General features: G+C 49.6%; 2 protein-coding genes across 3 annotated transcripts in view; one reads left to right on the top strand and one right to left on the bottom strand.

The window, feature by feature from the left end:
• Window positions 1–686: 686 nt before the first annotated feature.
• Window positions 687–4,959, top strand: HES3 (hes family bHLH transcription factor 3). Its single transcript, XM_081923893.1, has 4 exons — window positions 687–747; window positions 1,727–1,822; window positions 2,598–2,682; window positions 3,864–4,959. Exons 1-4 carry the CDS (start codon window positions 694–696, stop codon window positions 4,268–4,270), a joined length of 642 nt encoding a protein of 213 aa, XP_081780019.1. The 5' UTR covers window positions 687–693; the 3' UTR covers window positions 4,271–4,959.
• A 7,403-nt stretch (window positions 4,960–12,362) lies between these two features.
• GPR153 (G protein-coupled receptor 153) overlaps window positions 12,363–21,687 on the bottom strand; it is a 30,980-nt gene continuing 21,655 nt past the window's right edge. For both annotated transcript variants that reach the window (XM_081923612.1, XM_081923613.1), the window contains exons 4-6: window positions 17,971–18,160; window positions 16,866–17,050; window positions 12,363–15,411 (exon numbers count right to left, since the gene is read on the bottom strand). In XM_081923612.1, coding sequence (XP_081779738.1) covers window positions 14,596–15,411; window positions 16,866–17,050; window positions 17,971–18,160 — 1,191 coding nt within the window. In that variant the 3' untranslated portion in view covers window positions 12,363–14,595. The remainder of the gene's footprint in view (window positions 15,412–16,865; window positions 17,051–17,970; window positions 18,161–21,687) is intronic.

Raw genomic sequence — 21,687 nt, 5'->3', positions numbered from 1 at the left:
TCAGGTCATGAGTCAAACGGGCTGCGCTTAGGGCTGATTCAGCTGTTGATTGGCTGCTTTGCCTAGGATTTGTCCCCCAACCTCCACTGTATTTGGACTAAGCAAGCGCCAGGATCCAAGTGCCGCAATCAACTCACAATTATTTGGCCTGGGCGTTTCTACAGGAGGCAAAACAATCCCCCCTTGAGCCTTTAAAGCAGTCGCCCCTGGGGTCAAGCAAGTGCTTAACTGATCAACAAAGAGGTTCTGGGGTCCGCTTTGGCTTCCCTCCTGATCCTAGCTTGTTTGTAGGCTGTGTAGTTATTCCACCGAAATGGGAAAGCGCTTTGTACATGCTCGAGGGACATTACAATGAGGAACAATTCACCAGGGGAGCGGGGTGGGTGTTGCTGCCTTCCACCACCAAGTCCCTCTTCTTCTCCCCAAAGGCCTCGATGTTTCTGATTAGGCAAAGCGCATGACAACAAATCTGTCCTTAAAGCAGGACCTGAAAGCCGTTTGATGCAGGCAGATCCAAATGCCTGTATCCCGCCCTCCATCTCTCTGCAAGCCGCTACCCTCTCCTCCACCCTCCACCACTTCCCTCCCCTTTGCGGGGGAGGTTCCCCAGCCTGAATGGACCCATTGAAATGGAAAAACGACTCCGGAGATAAAATGCCACCTCCTTGGTGAGGGAAGGGCAGAGGATGCAGGATGGGTACGGACCACAGACTGCAAGAAAGGAGGGCACTCAATTCCTTCCGCAAGGTTGGTGGGTCTGATGCTACAGATGGGAGCAAAAGGACAGGGGGGCAGGTAGGGTGGAAGGAGAGAAGGGTCCCTTTGCCATGTGTTTTTGCCCAGGGGTTAATGTGTTCCCCATATCAGCATGGCACCTGTTTCCAATGCCAGGAATAGTTGGAGATTCCCCTGAGCTTATACAGGGAGAAACTGCAAAAAGCCAGTAGTCAATATCTAGACAAAAAAAGATTGTTCTGACCTGAAAGCTCTTCCCCACCCATCCACAATCTGCAGGTGTCTGGCAACTCTCTGTAGGCAGTAGGGGTACCAGCAAAAAATAGGGGGGGACACACAGAAGGAGGAAAGTTTATTTCTAGGTGGGCAAGTTGTGCCACACATATTAACATCTCTGAAAGATAATTAACAGTCTTTGTTAATGGCAGAAGTCCAGCCACAGGAGGCGGACAAGTGGTGAGAGTGAGATCCTTTGTGGGGGGTGCTTGCCCCTCTGTCCCCCCCCCCGCAACACCTATGTCTTTATTCTGTAGTGGAAAGAATGCACTCTGTGTGCACTCAGGAGTCCCTTCATCTCTTCTTGCTTCAGAAGTTGTATACCTTTTTTTAAAAAAAAATTGCATTTTGAGACAAAAAAATTGTAGTAAGCAACGAATGAATATGTAATAATATGGTATGTGATGTAATGAGGTTTAAGTTCCAGAGTTAAGCCTGGCTGATACCTGAAAGGCAGTGTGGTGTAATGGTCAGAGTGTTGGACTTCTAAGCATTCTAATTCCCTTCCCTGCCATGAAGCTTGGGGACCAGTCCCTGCCTCTCAGCCTAACCTACCTCACAGGGTTGTTGTTGTTGTTGGGATTAAATTAGGAGGGGGAGAACCGTGCATGCCACCTTGAGCTCTTTGGAGGGGGAAAAGTGGAATTGAAATGTAATAAATAAAATAAATAAATAGATTCCCCACCACCACCACCCCCCGTGTGCATTTTCTCAGGTCTCCAAACCCCTCATGGAGAAGAGGAGACGAGCTCGCATCAACCTCTCCCTAGAGCAACTCAAAGCTCTGCTGGAAAAGAACTACTCCCACCAGGTGAGGCTCCCGCTTCCCTTCTATTTCCAGGAGAGAGGGAGAGTCAGGGAACCAGTTTATCTCCACCAAAGCGGGTTACATTTTACTTTGAAAATGACAGAGGCAGGAGCACAAAGCACCCCCAGCTCCTCTTCACCCCTCTCCATCTTTTTACCTTATTCATCGCACCAGTGTTGGAAGAACGGAGCAGCTCAGTGGTGGAGCACTTGCTTGGCATGCAGAAGGTCCCAGTTTTAATCCCCAATGGTAGGACTGGGGATGTCTCCTGCCTGAAACCCTGGAGAGCCACTGCTAGTCAGTGAGGACAATAACACACTAGATGCATCAATGGTCTGGCTTAGTATAGAGCTGACTCTGATGTTCGTAAGTGCAGGATGGGGGAAGGGAGGCGCTTGGTACATCAGGGGACAGGTGGTGAGACTCCAGTATCCTTGCTTTGGAACCAGCAACGTTGAAATAGGGGTCCATCTCATCCTCCTGAAGGGCAGAGTTCCAGACCAAAACCTGGATTCAAATCCCCACTCAGCCATGGTAAATCTACTTGGGTGACCTTGGGGGCTAGCCACTGGCTCTCAGCTTAACCCACCTCGCAGGGCTGCTGTGGGGATTAAACATGGGATAGAAATACAATAAATAAGTTACTTCCATCCTTCGATCCAGCTGAGAGAGAAGCCAACAGGGTTATGGGGGGGGGGAGTCATTCAGTAAGGGCAGGGCAGGCAGAAACGACCCCAGTAACCCCTTGGCTTTCTTTGGTTTGGTGGGGAAATTGCAGATCCGGAAACGCAAGCTGGAGAAGGCAGATATCCTGGAGCTGAGCGTAAAGTACATGAAGAGCCTACAGCCCTTGGCCCACCAAGGTAAGCCCCCCAAATGGAACCATGGAACCCAATTAAGGAAGCATTGGTAGATTAACATTTTAGCTGATTGACATAGGGGAAAGCAGCACCTCAAAAAAGATGGATTGCTTCAGCTATAATGCCACGCACACTTGGGTCTAAGCCCCCTTGAGCTCAATGGAGCCTACTCCTAAGTAGACCTGCACAGGGTTGCACTGTTCCTTGGGTTTCTAGAATGATGTATCAAAGAAGCCATAGTTTCAGAAGAGGCATTCTCTTTCTGCACACACAGAAGAGATGCCGCTTGCTGTCCACAATTAGTAGCCATATTTTCTAAAAAATAAAAAACAGTCGCCCCCCCCATTTTTAAAAGTCTGCTGCCCGATCATTCAAGGACACATTTTCATTAAAAAAAGACATAACTGATTAACCGACTAATTGACCAAACGCTACAAGTGCTAGCAAATTGTAACTGATCATGAGACCATCACAGTTCTGAGCAAAAATAACAAAGGAAGACCAGCTGGAGTCCTAGCAGAGCTGTTTTTGCACAATCGGCTCTTGCAGGACACAAATTAATAGCGACCCGGTAGCTTCCCAGGTGTTATTCGGCTACAACTCCCATCATTCTTGGCTATTAGCCATGTTGTCTGAGGCTGCTGGGAGTTGAAGTCCAGAGACGTCTGAAGCCGCCACAGGTGAACCTTCACTGCCTCTGACAAGAACAGCTTCTGATAATTAACCTCTAGTGGTTCCCAAAGTGGGCAAGAACACTCTCTATGGGACAGTGGGATTAACTGGGGGGCAGGGGAAAGGGAGTGGGGTGGCAGCACTGGAAATGTAAAATACTACCAGACTTTGGAAAGCTGGATCTAGCTAATTAATTTTGTTGAATTCATGAAACCAATTAGTTTTAATTTGATTTTGAAACAATGCACAATTAATTGCTCCTGTTCTGAATTTTATTCTTCCTCAGTGGGTCGTGCAAACAGATATTCTGAATAATGCTTTGTATAGAGTAGGGCACACTGCGGGTGAGTTTATGGAACCAAGAGGGCGGTAGCCTGAAAAAGTTTGCGAGCCACTGGCTTAAGCCTTAAAGAGTGGCCATCTCCCCTATCTTGACTTCTGGAGCGCGAGTGGGACTGGGAGCGTGAGTGGCTCAGTCTCCATCAGACTTCCCGACTTCTTTCCTTTTCCAGGGGTGCCGCTGACCAAGAGCGCCGACTACCAGGCCGGTTTTCGGAGCTGCCTGCAAGGAGTGCGCCAGTTCCTGCTGCGCTCCGAAGCGGCCAGCGAAGCTTCCTGCTCCTCTTCCTTCCAGCTTCTGCACCAGCTCGCCCGAGTTCTGCCCATGGCCGCCGCCGGAGGCGTCTTCAGCACCACGGACAGCGACCCGCAGGCGGCGCTCCCCAAAGCCCGGCTGGCCGCGCTGGGCAGCCCCGGAGGGCCGACGACGACGACTCTCAGGAAAGCGAGGCCGCTGAAGAGCCGAGGGTGCGAGGCCGCCTTCCCCGCGGCGGGAGGCCGCAGCCAGGCGGGGAGCGACCGGGGCCAGAGCGGGCAGGCGCTCCCTGAGCGGAGCCAAGAGCTGTGGCGGCCTTGGTAAGAAACCGGTGCGCCCTGGCCGTGCGCTCTCGCCGTGCGCTCTTGTGCTGCGTCTCCATGCCAGCCTCCGCCTGCGCTCTAGGTTGGAACTTGCCATCCTATGTACATTTACATGAGAGTAAATCCCATTGATCTCTATAGCGCTTGCTCCCGAGGAAACACGCATGGGCTCCGTGTGTGGCACTCGTCCTAGAACGCTGTAGGCACCACGGTTTGCTTGAGGGGCTGGGAGGGGGGCTTTGAAGACTGGCGGAGAGACTATTTCTCGAGTTCTATCAACGCTGTGGACCCACAAGGGATACTTTGCTCTTCCTTAAAATGCATAAACTGGGTGGTTCCAATCCAGACCCCAAAGGCCCAGAGTCCGGGTTCCAACTGAACCAAGCGTTTAGTTTCAACGACGACCTGGCCCTGTCTGAACTGAGCCCCCATTCCGTGTTGGGCACCGGATTCTGACGCTTTAAAAATCCTTCCTAGCCCCGTGCCCCTATTTGGTATTAAAATTGGGCGGGGAGACAACGCAAGAAAAACAAAACCTGTCAGAAAAAAACGTTTTCACCATGGACAGAGAGGCAGTGGAAAAGAGGAGGTTTCACCTGTTGGATTCCTGCCCATTACAAAGCTATTAAAGGCACATAGCCCCCTACATTGGGAGTAGGAGTTAATATGACAACCCCTGTTTTCAATTTTAGGGGGTGTCAGGAAAATTGAGAGGGATGAACAGGGCAGTATGAAATTGCCAGCTGGGAGGGGGACAGAACAACTGGGACAGGATTAAATTACCTTTCCAACTCTACAGTTGTACTATTTTATTATTCTTATGCCCTAAGCAGTTACAGGATTCAGCAAGGGACACGTTTACATGAAAGCAGCATTGCTGCCAGATAAGGGCCCCTTGGAGCTAGTTTTTTTTTTAAAAAAAAAAAGGTTGGGAACCTTTTCACAGGATCAGGCCCACCTCCTTTTTTGTAGTTCTGTGCATTTCTCCTCAGAGGAAGGAAAATGTAGCTTTCACGACGTTGACTTTTATATCAATAACTCCTGTTTCTTTTTAAAACTGTTTCTTAATAAAACTAGTGTACAGTTACTCTAAAACAATGTAATAACTTTAATAATAAAAATAAAAATAAAAAATTGCCTTACCCCAAAATTGGTGTGGGTCTCCTCTTTTCCATAATTCAGAAGGCTACAATCAGCTACTGGTGCGTTCCTCGACTTTCAGCCTAGGTCACTGCTTGGACCTTGCCACCTGTGAGATATAGTGACAGTCCCCAACTTGGGTGGTTTTCAATGGAGGACCAGGCTATCATTTGCCATGTCAGAGGCAGCATCCCAGATACGAGTTGCTGGGGAGCCCAAGTGAGGAGAAAGCTGTTGCGCTCAAGTCTTGCTTATGGACCTCCTTGGCCACTGTGAAAACAGGATGCTGGACTAGATGGGCATGATCCATCAGGGCTCTTTTTAAGACTGCGAACCCAGCCCCCAGAGAGGAGGGCACTTGTTGCAACTCTGCATGAGTCACCATTCTAGGGTTTTCTTCTTTGCACTTTCTAAAGCTAATGTGCAATTTCTAGCTACTTCTCAGCCTGTGGCCAGTGCCTATAAAATGCAAAGGAGCTCACAGTTTCCACTATGAATAGACACCATAGAGTTTAAGGCCTTTTGCAAACTAAGCAGACTTGGGATCAGTTGCAGTACCCGGAGTACAATCCTATCATTTTCTCCCCCATCCTTCCTTCACCTTACATTGATGAGAAAGAGAACAATCCCCAACCTGCACAATTGTCCCCAATCCTTATTCTAGGGGAAGGAAGAAACCCACCAACAATTGCTGTGGAACGTGTTGAAATGGCCTCATTGAAAGGGCCAGGAGTTGGGGTTGATTCCTTGTCTGTCACAGCAGACAATCATGGGAGAAACAAAAAAAATTCCTTCCAGTAGCACCTTAAAGACCAACTCATGGGAGGTGAAACTTATTCCTGAGTGCCAAAAATAAAGGAAGAGGAGAAACCTTCCCTTAACCATTTGAGGCTCCCTGTGGGGCTTTTTTTATACGAGGTGCTAATTAGGGTTAAGATTGAGGGGGATTTACAAAGGGCTCTTGGAGATGGTTGCTGATTAACTGGGTCATTCAGTCAGCACCTGAAGCCATTAAGCTTCATTTGACTCAGAGGGGCTGTTGCATTTCCCATCCTGCTTTCAGAGGCTTCTCTTTGGAGAATCTGGCTGGCTGCTGTGAACAGATGCTGTTGAGCTAATTGGGCCCTTGGCTTGATCTAGTAGGACTCACACGAGGTCCTTAAGAGCTCATATAACAGGGGAGGGACTGTATCATCATGCATACGAAAGAACCTCAAGGGTGTTAGGCTCAGCCAGGAAGTGGGTTGCTTTACCTTTTGGAAGATTCGTGGGCTTCTGTTAAGGTAAAGGGACCCCTGACCATTAGGTCCAGTAGGTCCAGTCGTGGCTGACTCTGGGGTTGTGACACTCATCTCGCTTTATTGGCCAAGGGAGCCGGCGCAGTGGCGTAGCGTGGGGGGTGCAGGCAGGGCCGGCTGCACCGGGCACAACATCTGGGGGGGGCGTGCTCGCACTCACAGCTCTCTGCCCCTACCTGGCTTGAGTGCTAAAATCCACAGGTTAGGGGGTGCAAATTACTTGCCTTGCCCCGGGTGCTGACAACCCACGCCACGCCACTGAGCCGGCGTACAGCTTCCAGTTCATGTGGCCAGCATGACTAAGCCGCTTCTGGCGAACCAGAGCAGTGCACAGAAACGCCGTTTACCTTCCCGCCGGAGCGGTACCTATTTATCTACTTGCACTTTGACGTACTTTTGAACTGCTAGGCTGGCAGGAGGAGGGACCGAGCAACGGGAGCTCACCCCGTCGCGGGGATTCGAACCGCTGACCTTCTGATAGGCAAGTCCTAGGCTCTGTGGTTTCACCCACAGCGCCACCCGCGTCCCTGGGCTTCTGTTAGGCGGGTATTAACACCCCAAGTTTCTATGACTGCTTCAAAGCCAAGGAATTTGGGTGGTGCCTGTGATGCCCTTGCCAACCACTAGGTGGGAGTGATTCCATGCAAAGTTCCAGCTGTTTGCCAAACGAGAAGCACATTAAAAATTAAGGAGCCATTTCCTTCGTTTCCCCAGTCTTAATGCTACTACTAAGCCAGGCTTAACAGCAGCGGCTGAAAACACCCCCCCCCCACTCTTCTTGCCTTCCGTTCTGCTACTGGGAACCAGATTTCACAACCCTGCGGAAAGGAAAGGGGACCAGAGACTGGGCAATGTGTTATTTTACACCAGATGAGGTTGAACTCCCAGCTCCCAGAAGCCCCAGCGTGAGGGATGATCTGAGGTGCAGTCCATAAGGTGAGCCTGAAAAATCTCGTCAAGAAAAGGAAAGGAAATTACAGGAGGGGAGAGTGCTCTCGTGCTTAAATCCTGCCTGCTGCTTTCCCTCAGGCATCTGGTCTGCCACTGTGAGAACAGGATGCTGGAATAGATGGGCAATTGGCCTGATCCTGCAGGCTGGTTTTTTGCTCATAAGGCTTTTGTCTTACTGCCAGAATGACTCAATGAAAATCAGGTCCAAGAAAAAGAAAACATCCAATTCTTAAAAAAAAAAAAGAGGAACTACGGTACTTTGCATTGGTAAATTCAGACAAGCAGGCATTTTTACATACTGTATTCACCAGAATATCCAACTGGAGGGAAAATCTGATAAGGTGGGACCTTTTAGTGCTGGATACTATTACAGGATAGCAAATGGGCCCGTTTAATTTTCGATAATAATTTTACTTCCAGGGTGCATCATTTGGATGTTCTGCCCCCTGCAACCAACATTTGGGTTGCTTGAATGTAAACTCCAGGCCCGAGGCCTAAACGCAGGATGGTTCCCTGGACATAAACCAAAGACTGTCCTTGTGGCAGTTTCACAAATGGTTTCTTAGGTTTTGGAACTCATTGCCACCAGAGATGGTGGCTGCTGCCACTAGCTTTGATGGCTGTTCAAGAGGATTGGACCACTAGATGGAAGAGGAGATTGGCATGCTGACATACCCTCCAACATTACTCTGATGAAAGTAGGGATGTCGTCAATAATAATAATAATCTGACTGGTTTGCCCCAGCCACCTTGGGAGGCTTCCAACAAATATAAAAACATAATAAAACATTAAACATTAAACAAAACTTTCCTATACAGGGCTGCCTTCAGATAGTTACTTATCTCCTTGGCTTGGGGGGGGGTTTGCCTAACTCCAAACCCTCCAACATTGCTCTGAAGAAAATAGGGACATCCTAAGGAAAAGTGGGACATTCTGGGACCAAATCAGAAACCAAGATGGCTTCTGTAAACCTGAGACTGTCCATGGAAAATAGGGACACTTGGAGGGTCTGCGCTGGTTATGGCTTCAGTTGTCTAGTCCCCCTTCAGTAATTTGAAGAGATGTAGCTTATCCCCCCCCCCCCCCAGTCTCTTTTCCAAGCTAAAAATCCTCAGGATATTAGATTAGACCAATATTCACTAACCTACTGTCCTCCCAAGGTTTTGGACCACAAATCCCATCAGCCCCTGCCAGAATGGGGTGGGGCCATAGCTCAATGTTAAGAGCATCTGCCTTGAGTTCAGAAGGTCCCAGGTTCAATCCCCAACAGCTCCAGGCAGGGTTGGGAAAGTCTCCCTGCCTGAAATCCTGAAGAGCCACTGCCAATCAGTGTTGATGATACTAAGCAAAGATCTGACCAATGGTCTGACTCGGTAAAATGCACTTCCTATGTATTTCTCTGTGTTCCTTTTTTGGATTACAACTTCCATGAGCCCCAGCTATTTTGGACCACAACTTCATGCTCGCTGAAGTTGATGGGAGTTGTAGTCCAAAACATCTGGAGGGCACCAGGTTGGATTAGATAGGCTTGCCCTTGGGTGGGTTTTTTTTGTTTTGGTAACTAAAAAGAAGGCCAATGAGGTTTAGAAACAAAGAAAATAACAGACGGGTTTTTGTTTTCATTTTTAATTTGGTCTTTAAGAGAAAATAACCCTCAAAGTGGTTGGAAAAAAAGAGCAAACTACAAACAGTTTGGAAAAACCGATGAATAAAACTTTTTTTTTAATCTGGTTTCGAGACAAATCCAGACACAAAGTTTGTCTTTGCACAGCGTGGAACGTCACCAAGAGAAAGGGACAGAACACAAAACAGAAATGGAGTCATTTTCGGAGCAGGCCGAGAGAAGCCTCAGCGCTGGAATAAACACTCCCCAACCCCACCCCGTGGTCTTCTAGCAGTAGAAAAGTATAGCCTGGCTGGGCCTATGAATTTTAGCCACCGGTACAGTATTCTTTATTAAGGGTGCCAAGGTGGTGAGTTTTTTTCTTTAAAAAAGTATTATTTCCCAAAAGGTCAGTAAAAACATGGGATCTGATTTCTGAGATACGGTGACCCTCCCAACGGGTTTGGAAAACTATTGCCTTGTGACACTACAAAGAGTTAAAAAGATACAGTACGACAAAAGGGTTAAGTATCTCATCTTGCCCATCCCACCTCTTACCTGACTGCTTTCTGCAAAAAAGAAATCCAATATACGCTCATCAACGGGACTATCGATGTTCGTCAGATATTAATTACCAGCATCGTTATTGTCAAACCCTTAAAAGGCACAACATCCATAATATATTTGTGGGGGGGTGGAATATCAAGTGGTTGGAATAATAATAATGAAAAAACAGCGCCCCAGAAGTCTGTTGGTCACGCCGCAGCGAAGTCTGTTGGTCACACCACAGAGAGCCATGGCTGGTTTCCTGGCCAACATCTTTTCCCTGTGGGGGGAGGCAGTTTTGTTCCAAAGGTGCAACCTCTACAGTTAGCCTTCAAATAATTACTGCTCCTTACGACATTCAATGGCGGACGCAGCGAAAGAGCCCCTTTCTGGAAACCACAGCCCAAACTGAATGATCTCTCAGCACCTGGCATCCTTCTCCCCCTTGCAAACCCACAATGTGGGGGACGGGGGACGGGACCCCATCCCATGGCCTGTGCAAGAACAAACTACACTTGAGATGAAGTGAGGGACTATCACAATTCCTCTGAGATAACGCTTTTCGACACAGGAGCTGCTGCTGCACCGGTTCAGATGCGAGTTAGCATCTGTAAGCATGAGGGCTAGAAGCATGCTTTTTTGGCGCTGCTGTTGTTTTTCAATAAAAGGAAGAAAAGCCGAGTGGAAGGATGTGCACTGAGCACTTCTGCGCCCTGGAACCTGCCTTTTGAGATGCTTTGCCCTGATCTGCCCCCCCCCCCCTTTGTGGATTTCATAGCGATGGGGTGAGGGGAATAAATCTGCTACAAGGATTAAAACAGTACAAGTTTCAAAGTGCAACCAAGCCCACCCAGCCCCACCCCCAAGATGTTTTTGAACCCTCCACATCCCCCACACCACAAATACAGGCATGCATAACAACCCCTTCCTTGACCTATGAGGAAAATGCCCATCCTCCCAAAGGCCCCATATCTATTCTTAAAGCGCTGGGGAATAAACTATGAATGATGCCATCCTACATTTTGGAAAGCTGTCTCCAGATTTGGCACCCAAGACAGGCGACCATCCTAAAACAGATTGGGGTAGGGGGTGGGGCGGGGTGGGGGCACTTGAACCAATTTATCAACTCTCCACTGCGCATTATTTTCTTTTTCAAGAAAATGAATGATGGCAAACAGGCAAGCTGTTGTTTGTTCCTGTATCTCTCAAACATTTGTATATGTACAGTGGTACCTCTGGTTACGTACTTAATTCATTCCGGAGTTCCGTTCTTAACCTGAAACTGTTCTTGACCTGAAGCACCACTTTAGCTAATGGGGCCTCCCGCTGCCGCCGGAGCACAATTTCTGTTCTCATCCTGAAACAAAGTTCTTAACCTGAGATAATATTTCTGGGTTAGCGGAGTCTGTAACCTGAAGCGTATGTACTGTAACCTGAAGCATATGTAACCGTAGGTACCACTGTAATAGCAATTCCCACCCCCAATACCAATACAGTAATTCTTTTCAGGGATTGTGACCGAAAGGATGCAAATTTGCATTTTGTGTGTTATGTTTAACTTCAATTTCACCGCATTGTCTTTCTTTATTTCTTCAGTCCTTGTATGTTATTGAAGTGTATGTCCTTTCTTAAATAATCCAAAATCCAAAAGGGAAAAATAAGGAACACCCAACAGGTTTCAATGAGATGAGAACGTTTCTCCACAGCACAGGATTATAGCGCTCTTATCAAGGCAGCATCTGCCTTGGATGTGGGGGGATGCTCAAAGAAATTATCAATTTCCAGCACCCTAAAGTGGTACAGCCTGCTCTCCGCCTCTGGACTCTATCATCTCATTCTGCTCTGCTCGCAGAAGGTCCCAGGTCCAATCCTGGAAGCATCTCCAAGTGGGGTGCAGAGAATGTCCCCTACATCTGAAACACTGGAAGAACCATTGCTGCCACTCAGGGTGGACAATATACTGAGTCAGATGAACCAGTTTGGTGTCAGAGCAAAGCAGTGTCCTAGGTGTAGATCTGCCCAGCGAAGGGATGAAAACAGCCATGGACAGTGCGGGTTGATTTCAAAAGCTGTGTGCAACTAAGTTTTGAAGAGGAAGGGAAAGGGGCACCTCATATTTCTGCCTGCTCTTCAGCAGCTAAAAGGCACAGATCCCCCAATTTCTGCTGCTCCAGGAAGTAGGGCCCGCACCATGGGATAATAATAATAATAATAATAATAATAATAATAATAATAATTTATACCCCGCCCATCTGGGCGGCTCCCAACAGATTATTATTAACAATAATAATAAAGCGATAAAACTTCAAACATTAAAAGCTTCCCTAAACAGGGCTGCCTTCAGATGTCTTCTAAAAGTCAGATAGTTGTTTATTTCCTTGATGGGAGGGCGTTCCACAGGGCGGGCACCACCACCAAGAAGGCCCTCTGCCTGGTTCCCTGTAGCTTCACTTTTCACAGTGAGGGAACCGGCAGAAGGACCTCGGAGCTGGACCTCAGTGTCTGGGCTGAACGATGGGGTTGGAGATGAGAAAGGAGATTCTGATGAAGAAGGTGGTGGACTCTCCTTCCTTGGAGGTTTCTAGGCAGAGGTTGGATGGCCACCTGTCATGGATTCTCTAGCTGCGGTTCCTGCACCACACTAGATTGGACTTGAAATGGTGGCAAATCCAGCCATTAGCTGAATGTAAACAAGCACCGAATCTGGTTCTATCTTAGCTTGGGGAAGCTTCTCGTGACTCCATTGGGAGACCCTCCTGCCCCAGAGGGAGGAGACTGTTTGACTGAAGACAGCACACCTGAAAGCAAAAATGTTGAGGACTCTACAAATGCTAACTCCCTCCCTCCCCTCCCTTCTCCACTTGCCCTCATTCCTTTCCCGGGCATCTATTTCCCTAAAGCAAACCTTTTCGACTCCCCTGCTACCAAGACAACATCACACACACAGTCGTGCACGCAAGACGGAACTCAAGCAGGAAACTTTGTGCTGACCCTAATGGTCATAACATTCACTTGCCCCATGCTAAACTGGAAAAGTGACAGTGGCCAGGGGTTCAAAGCAGCCTGAAAGAGAGGCCCAGTCTCCCCACCCTGCCATCACATAATGTGCTTTCAAATAAATAACTGGGAGTGAACTCTTGGGGGTTTATTTTTGCTGCTGGGACCAGATGAACTTCCACTTCCCACCAGCTGATTTTCAGGTTCAAAGAGCAGCATGGGACTGTTTATAAAGGGGTTTTCAAACAGCCCCGTGCTGCACTTTGAAGTCCCGACAACCAACTGGGCCTTCAAAGCACAGTGGCATAATGATGTCAGGTGATTGGCAGGTGGGCAGCCGCTTCCACCAGTCAAATTTGGCCCACCTGGGATGGGGAGATAAGGATCCAGCCCAAGGGCTAGAAAGGATTCCTTCCCCGCCAGTACCAAAGACATGCCACCCAACATACAGAAAAACCAGAAAGGTGACGATCTCATCCCATCATTTTCCGATCAAGCAGGCTGAAAACAGTAGCCCCAGGTGCAACACTACAATTTGAATGATGCATGCAAGTGGTCTCCTGGCCACACAGCAGGGGCGCTGCAACGATGCCATGATTTTGTCTTTAAAAAAATATCACTAGGTGTTCCTGGGGCTCAGGAGAGAACAGGAGGATGGGTTGCAGCTTTGGCCCTTAACACTGTGCCTGTCATGCTTTTTCACCCCTGGAGAAACGCCCATTGCAGAGGGTTGGATTAGATGACCCTAGAATCATAAAGCACAGTTTCTACCTGCAATATGCTGCTTCAGATCAGACCAGAGGCAGCAAATCAACCCATGGTCTGGGTGGCAGGGCTTTGGCACTGGAAAGGCGTGGCAGCAAAATCTCCATCCTGTGTGTGTCAGAAGCTGCTGCCTGAGTCCCAGGAAAAGAGGGAAGAAAGCCCGAAATGCCAACATAGACTAAATCCTTATTCCAGCCTAATATTGTTGGACTCCAAGTCCCAGCAGCCAGTTTAACCAACAGTTTCTTCTCTCTCCTTGCCTATCAGCTGCTAGGCTAGATTCCACAGGGGCCTCATCCTGCAGTACCCTACGGCTCAGGGGATGGGGCATATCAGCACAGAGCTTTGCACCTGCCTCAAACCCTTTGCTTGTGCAGTGATATCATGGACAAATGGAACACAAACACAGAGCTCTTGTCCTGCAAACCAGGGCTGATGGAGGAAAGGGGAACACAGACTGCTTTGCCACCCTGCCAACAGCCCCCTCCGAGAAATCAGTGACCCCCCACCCCCACCCTCTTGCAAGCCCGTAGCTTTCGTCAACAGCCTCATCCAGGGGACGCATCGCAGGGTCATTTGATACAGAAAACTCATGCACAACTTTACATTGTCTTAGAAAGTACCAGGTGCGGGACACGGGATTATTAAAAAAATGGAAAATTCCTGATCGGGCCCAGCTAGCGGCTGCAGCTGGAAGTAAGGAAGGAAGAGGGAAAGGGGAGAGTGCACCCCACCGCCCTTCTGCTGGCGAGGTCTGGTTCAGCCAAGAGGGACACGGGTCTCCAAGCTGCTCCGCTGCAGCTCCCAAGTCCTCAAATTGTCCTGGCCGCCCTCCTCCTCCTCCTCCATCCTCCTGCTTTTTTGCAAAACACGCAAGAGAGGCTGGAGTTTTGGTTTCTTTGGTGCTGTGCCCAGTCCTCTTTAAATAAACAACAAAAGCCTGGACCACGAAGAGGAGAAGACTTTTCCCGAGAGAAAGAGAAAACTGAGCGGGACCCGCCAGTGGCTTCCGGTGCTTTATGCTTCTAGGAGCTTGAACCCATGGAATCCGAGTGGTACGTGGCGTACCCAGAGGAGGCAGAGGGCGTGCTCAGGAAGCTGCTGGTGCTGCCCTTGCTTCCGCCCTTCCGGAGCTCCTCCTGGCCCCCCCAGGAGGGGCTGAGGCCTGTCCGGAAGCCCTCTGGCTCGGAGCAGCAGCTGCTGGCTGGGCGTTCCTCAGGAGCTTCGTACAGCTGGATGCGGATCTGCTCCAGGCACGGGGAGCCGGTGCTGCCTTTAGGGAAGAAGTTCTTGGCATCCTCCTGGGCCAGGAAAGGGCCCGGGACCGTCAGGGAGCACCCCCGGCCTTGGGCCGAGAGACGCCGCAAGCCCTGAGGTTCTCGCTCAAAAGTGGTCAAGGGGAAGTTGGCGAGGGTGGCCGAGCAGTGGCGGAACGTGTCCGGAATGAGGGAGACGGACGCAGAGCGCAGAGGGCCCTTCCTGGGGCTTGGTAGGGGGCTGGTGTCGATGAAGTTCACCCCTTCCTCCTTGCTGAAGCACTTGTAGCCTCCAGGCCCCCCACCGCCGCCCTTGTAGTAGTCTTCCGGTGGGAAGGGCCTGAGGGACAAGGTGCTCTCAGCGGACTTCCGGCGCCTGCGGTGTGGGTGCTGCCCTTCCTCTTGATAGGACAGGAGGCTGCTGCTGCTCCTCCGGCGCTCGTAGCCGTGCCCCCGCGGGAGGAGGAGCTGGGCCAGGCTGGCGGCCATGTCCCCGCTGGCCCCCCAGTGCTGGAGGTAGGCTGAAATCTGGCTGGTCGTCCAAATGTCCGTTTCATCGTGGGAGAAGCGACGGGTGGGGGGGACCTGCAGGAGGAGAAACGGAGAAGCCTCAGAGTGATTGCCGCCTCTGCACTGGGTTCAAGGGCCCTCAAAGACCACATTCACACCGTACCATTGAAGCACTTAGAACAGTCATGGCTTCTCCCAAGGAATTCTGGGAAGGGGCGGGGAGTTGTTTGTAGGCCCCTATTCTCCTCACAGAGCTACAACTCCTTGTGAAGAGGGATTGGTAGTTTCACAAGTCTGGGAATTGTGGTTCTGTGAGAGGAATGCAAGGGGCCTCCTAACAGCTCTCAGCACCTTTTACAAACTACCCTTCCCAGAATTCTTCAGGGGAAGCCATGACTGTTTAAAGTGGTATCATAGCTTTATATGGAAGGTGTGAATGTGGCCCTGGAGCACCCACAGGTTATAGAATCATAGAATCATAGAGTTGGAAGAGACCACAAGGGCCATCGAGTCCAACCCCCTGCCAAGCAGGAAACACCATCAGAGCACTCCTGACATATGGTTGTCAAGCCTCTGCTTAAAGACCTCCAAAGAAGGAGACTCCACCACACTCCTTGGCAGCAAATTCCACTGTCGAACAGCTCTTACTGTCAATTAGTGAATTGTTAACCACCCCTGTTCCACAATTTCTCTGGCAGGTGCCTTAGAAAGGGTTCTTGGAGCTGTGCAAGACAACACATTTGAACCATTATTCTGCTTTAAACAGTCATGTCCTCCCACCAGAGAATTCTGGGAACTGTACATCTCTCAGTCGGTAGAGCATGAGACACTTAATCTCAGGGTTGCGGGTTCGAGCCCCACATTGGGGAAAAAGATTCCTGCATTGTTGGGGTTGGACTAGATGACCCTTGTGGCCCCTTCTCTGAACTAGGTGAATGGAACTTAACTCCAGGACCGAGAAGTCTCAATCCATGATAAGTAAGCTGCGACATGGCACCTCTAATGTTTCTGAGCTCCTTTTCACACCATCCACAGTTGACAGGAGCTCAGCAGATGGGAACTGGGACTTGGAGATGGACGCATGGTTTTTTAAGACAGCTGAAAGTGAAAAGCAGGCGGAAGGAAGGAATGGGCCTTGTTTGGAGTGGAAGGAGGGGCAGAGCAGCACCATCGTTGTTAAAGAACACAGAGGTGCCATTACATTAGCTGTGATCCCTGCATTATAGCGGGTTGGACTACATGACCTTTGGGGTGTCCCTCCCAACTTGACAGTTATATGATTACCTTTTCCCCATTCTCCTCCCTGGTAGGTGGTAGAAAGCAGTTACACTTTTTACTTCTCCTGTTCACTGGGATGCAACTCAAACCCTCTGCAGCTCAGTGGTTAGAGCACCTGCTTCCCATTCAGAAGGACCCAGTAAAGCTGGGAAAGATTCCCTGTCCGAAAACCCGGAGACCTGCTGTCAGTCAGTGCAGGTGTTACTGATCTAGGTGGGGTGAGTGATCTGACTCAGTATCCCCCCCCTTACCTGCAGATACTGCATCTTGTCCTCTGGGGGAGGCTTTGTAGGGTAGGCTTGGGGGATGCCCCTCTCCAGGGCCGAGAGGTCGTATTTGGCAATGTGGTCCAAGGTCAGGGCGTCCCCAGCAAAGTTGTAATCGTAGGGCCGCTCGTACATCAGGTCTGTATGGATCACTCCATCCAGGCTGTTTTCTGCAGTCCCAGAGGAAGCAAAGCTGCATTAAAAAGGGTGGGGTGGGGTCCACTGCTAAGAACTTTGGATGAAGGGGGCGGGGCCACAGCCATGCAGGACCCACTCCTCCAAGATGTCAAAGCCCACCTCTCTAATTTCTTTTTTTGGGGAAGGGGGTTTCCTTTGGGGGGGAGTAAGCAGCAAGTTTCTTCTCTTTCACATTGTTTGGCAGGACTTTGGAACTCCCTGCCTATTGATATCAGACAGTCTCCTTCGCCAGACTCTTTCCAGAACCTGCTAAAAACAAGCCTGTCCAGTTATATAGGATGTTGGCATGCACTCCGATCCATTCTTTTATTGCCAATTTTCATTATTTTCTGAATGTTTTAAGTAGCTGCTGCCTTTTTAAATCTGTTTTCAATGGTAATTCCTATTGCTTTCTTCCTTTTTGTAAACCTCTCTGAGGTCTTGGTTTTTACACCCAAGTGAAATATATAAATTCCACAAACACCATAAATAAAACACGCTATGGGGAATACATGGAAGGGTAGGTAGAGTCAGCATTCCACCTGAATGCTCACTGCGATATTAACAGATAGACTATGCTGGAGGGCAGGGATGAATGTGGATAGATATAACTGCACTGCAGGGAGTTGCATTAACTCACCCTTTGGGTCCCTTCCGATTCTACAATTCACTTGGGCCAGGAGGGACACATGGAATGCATTTGCTGGCTGCCTTGGTTTCTTCCTGGTCTTGTTCATCATTTCCTACTGCTCCCAAACATCAGCCTTGCAACTGAAGAGGACTGAGGTTCAGTCAAGACGCTGTCCTCCGTTCACGTAGGAAGGACACAGTGCCCAGGACTGGACTGGACTGCCCAAACGCCCTACCTCCAGAATTTGGGGGACTCCCCCCGCAAAGAAAAATCACCACTCACCTTCCCCCACATCGTCATTGGCCATGACGGCCACACACTTCTCCCAGACAGACTTGATGTCAGCTCGGTAGCGGTCACAAGCCCAGAGGAAAAGCGGGAGCAGGAGGGACTGGACGACCGAGCACCAGAGGACGCAGAGGATCATCCAGTTGTAGGCCACGTCTGACTTCAAACTGGCAAAGCTCACCACCTGCAGGACAAGGCACCAGGCACGTCGGTAGGGGCTCCTAACAGGCCCTCCAGACTCTCACGGTGGGCAGTGGGCACACTGGCTGGTGGGGTATCTAACGCAACCGCATTGTGGAAGCTAAGCTGGTCTCAGGCTGGTCAGGACTTGGATGGGTGCCTGCCTGCCTGCCTGGGACTGCCACAGACCCGGACTTGAGTTCACAGAAAATAGGAAGGGTACAAGTAGAGGTTTGTTTGTTTGTTTTAAAGTCCTTCACGCAGAGCACAGCTGAACTGCAGCACTCACTCCCACAGGAGGCAGTGGTGATTTTAAGAGAGAATAAGACAAATTCATGGGGGAGTTGATGGCTACTATGTTCTGCCTAAGTTAGATGCAACAATGCTTCTGAAAACCAGCTGCTGGAAGCCACTGGAGGGGAGAGGGTGCTCTTGCTGGTTTCCCTTTGGAGCACCTGCGAGAACAGGAGGCTGGACTGGATCAGGCCATTGGTGTGATCCAGCAGGCTCTTCTTATGATCTTAAGCAGAGTGCAAGCTGATGGTGGAGCTCCAGAGCAGCTTGCATCTGGTGACGGTTTCAAGAGGAAACGTGAGAGAAGGCAGTAGATGACTGAGCACACTGGCATAGCAACATAAGGAGGTTTCTGCTGGATCAGGTCAACTTGGGAGGCCCATCTAGTCCAGTATCCTGTTCTCAGTGTGGCCAACCAGATGCCTTTCTCCTCCTGTGGTTTCCAGCAGCTGGTGTTCAGGAGCATGACTGCTTCTGACCGTGGAGGCAAAGCATAGCCCATTATGGCTAGTAGTCATAGATAGCCACCTCCTCCTCCATGAATCTGTCCAATCCTCTTTGAAAACCATCCAAGTGGGTGGTCAACCCTCCCTCCTGTGGGGGCGAGCTGCATAGCTTAACGAAGGACTTTCTGTCACCTGTCCTGGATCTTGCAGCTTCATCGGATGTTCACAAGTCCCAGTGCCATGAGAGACGCGACTCTTCCCTTTGTACAGAAGGCACATCCTGTGCAAAGGTACGTACCTTCCTGCTGCACAAAAGGAAATAGGTTTCTACACAGCAGCAAACCTCTCTCTTCTCCATCCAAACAAGCAAGAGGCATCACACATGGAGTCTGTTGAGTCGATCTTGTTCAGCATAGCCTACAGAGACTGGCAGGTTCCTTCTGAGACTGCAGGCAGATATTCTCTCCCAACTTTTTCTGTGGAGCTGGGAATTGGAGTTGGGAACTTCTGCGTGCAATGCAGATGGCTTTGCTACTGAGCTGTGGCCCTTTCCCGGCTAGGCAGAAGCAGTCAAAGAGGGCGTGGTCAGTAAGGGGGTGTGGCCGGGGCAGAATTCTGAGATCCAGGGAAAGGTTCCTGCCCCAAAGAGCTTACAGTCTCAGCTGAGACAGAGGTATGTGGTGGTGACACAATGCACAAGGAAGGCATTTAGATTCATATTATTTAATTTTTTAATTTATTCCAAAAGGGAAGGGACTCATTCCAACATTTAGCATTGAAGTCTAGCTGCAAAAAGCCTTTTCTTTCCCCAGTGGAGCACATTTCCTTTTTGCCAGCCTCAGCCCTGTCTGGAGACTCAAAATCGCTGCACTGACATTCAGCCTGTCCAATGCAAAGCCATCCAATTAATAGCATCTTTGAATTTAAATTGGGGGCCAGAAGGGTGAGGGTGGTGAGGGTAGATGGGAGGGGAGCCAAAACCGGAACACGTGGACATTTATATTAATCAAGGCTAGAAAACAGAGGTTTCCCCCACTGTTAATCAATGTTTCATTAACACCCCCAGTGCAAGCCAAATTCAAATTAACTTAATTTGATCTTTATAAATTGAGTGCGTAATGCCTCTCAGCAGAACAGAGCCGTGGCGGTGAATCAGGCTTGAAGTACATGAGGGAGGATTTCGGCTTGCGGGTGGGTGGGTGAGTGGGAAGGAGGAGAACCTCATTTCCATTTTTATAAACGAAAAGGAATGGAGGAAGGAAGAGCTACAGAATGATGCTTCCAAGAAGAACAGCCCCCACTACCCAGTCAGACACATCCTACCCACCCTCCTGCTGAAGCTGCCATACATTTGCAAATTTTGCAGCCATGTGGGCGCAGGGAGTATGGCATAGTGGTTAGATTGCTGGAGAGGTGTGGTTCAAATCCCCATCCCACCGGAAGTTTCACTGGGTGACCTTAGCCTAATCTCTGTCTCTCTCTCAGCCTAACCCTACTGTGGACTACTCTAACACGCTCAATGTGAGGATGCCTTTGAAAAGGGAGCTTCAGCTGGTCCAGAATGCTGCAGCCAGACTGCTGATGGGAGCCAGTTACAAGGGAACAGAGGCAGCAGTCCCTAGTAGTCTAATAACAACAGCAAGCTCACAGAGATTCCACAGTCCAAAGAGGACTCTTTAAAAAGGCAGGGTTTGTTCTCCATTGACTAAAACAAACCCCTGATGGCTCAGATATCACATCTAAACACAGGAAGAGTCCTCTATCCATTTCCATTGCTAGGCCCCGTTCCACTCAACTGATTCACAAAGTCTCTTTTGAAAGCCCAAGATCAGGACACGGAGACAAAACCTGCAAACATTCCACTTAGTAATGTTTGCTCAGAGACCCCCTTAAGGTTAACATCTCAGCAACGCTCCCTTCACCACGATGCCCAAGCCAAGAGAGCTCTTCCATGACATCGGAGCAGCTAAGCCAATGGCAGCCCAAGCTGGCTGCGACACCTCCCCTCCCTCTCTCCATCCTGACCTCAGAGCAGGCTGGCTGCTTGAGGGTGGACAGCACTGTCATCCGCAATTGTAAGAGTTTTAGAGATGAAAGAGGAGTGATCTGCTGAATTTCACTCTGTCTTTTAGGGTGTAAAATGCAGCAGAGATTCTCCCACCCCAGTTCTTCCCTTGAGGCCCAGCACCTTTTCCAAGCGCACACATCAAAGGAACACAGAGTTCTTTCCACCCGCTCAAACTGTACATCCTTTCTCCCTCCCTCCTGGCCTCCAGGGAACGAGCAATCTGAAAAGAAATTCTGTTGCTGTCCAGCCTCACCACCCTGGCTGCTAAAATCCTGCCAATCCTGTAAGGTTTAACCCTCTTTTAAAAAGCATCAGAGATCAGTTAGGGAGGAAGGTAGCTAGTTACTTAGTTGGGAACCAGTTTGGGCACCAAGAAATAAAGTCGGCACACATTGGGTTCTCTCTGTTTTATGTCAGTGACTTTCCCTTTACAAGGAGAGGGAGTGTGGCTTCTTGGCTAAGAAGCCAAGATGCTGTGGATCTTCAAATCTGGGCATAGCCCGGTGTGGGGCTTAGCAAGCCACTGTTTAGCCAGCCTCCAACTCACTCCCATCTATGTTACGGATTGGGCTTCTGCCATCTAGTGGGTTACTCAAAGGAACACTGGCAGAGACAAAAGGGGAAAGAATCCCAGTGGCTGACAGGAACTCATCTGCCTATGTTGAGTTTACATAACAACATGAGAAAGAGCCTGCTGGATCAGGCCAATGGCCCACCTAGTCC

Source organism: Podarcis melisellensis, assembly GCF_964234715.1.
Source record: "Podarcis melisellensis genome assembly, chromosome: 8".
In the NCBI taxonomy this organism is placed as follows: domain Eukaryota; kingdom Metazoa; phylum Chordata; class Lepidosauria; order Squamata; family Lacertidae; genus Podarcis; species Podarcis melisellensis.
Note: the sequence above shows the minus strand (reverse complement) of the source record. Positions and strands in the feature narration are given on the sequence as shown.

What these genes read in the sequence shown, in the direction of transcription:
- HES3 (XM_081923893.1), top strand. Translation starts at nt 694, where the DNA reads ATGGGTACGGACCACAGACTGCAAGAAAGGAGGGCACTCAATTCCTTC. An exon ending in AAAAGAACTACTCCCACCAG is followed by an intron (nt 1,823 to 2,597) that starts GTGAGGCTCCCG and finishes GGGAAATTGCAG; the next exon opens with ATCCGGAAACGCAAGCTGGA. An exon ending in ACAGCCCTTGGCCCACCAAG is followed by an intron (nt 2,683 to 3,863) that starts GTAAGCCCCCCA and finishes TTCCTTTTCCAG; the next exon opens with GGGTGCCGCTGACCAAGAGC.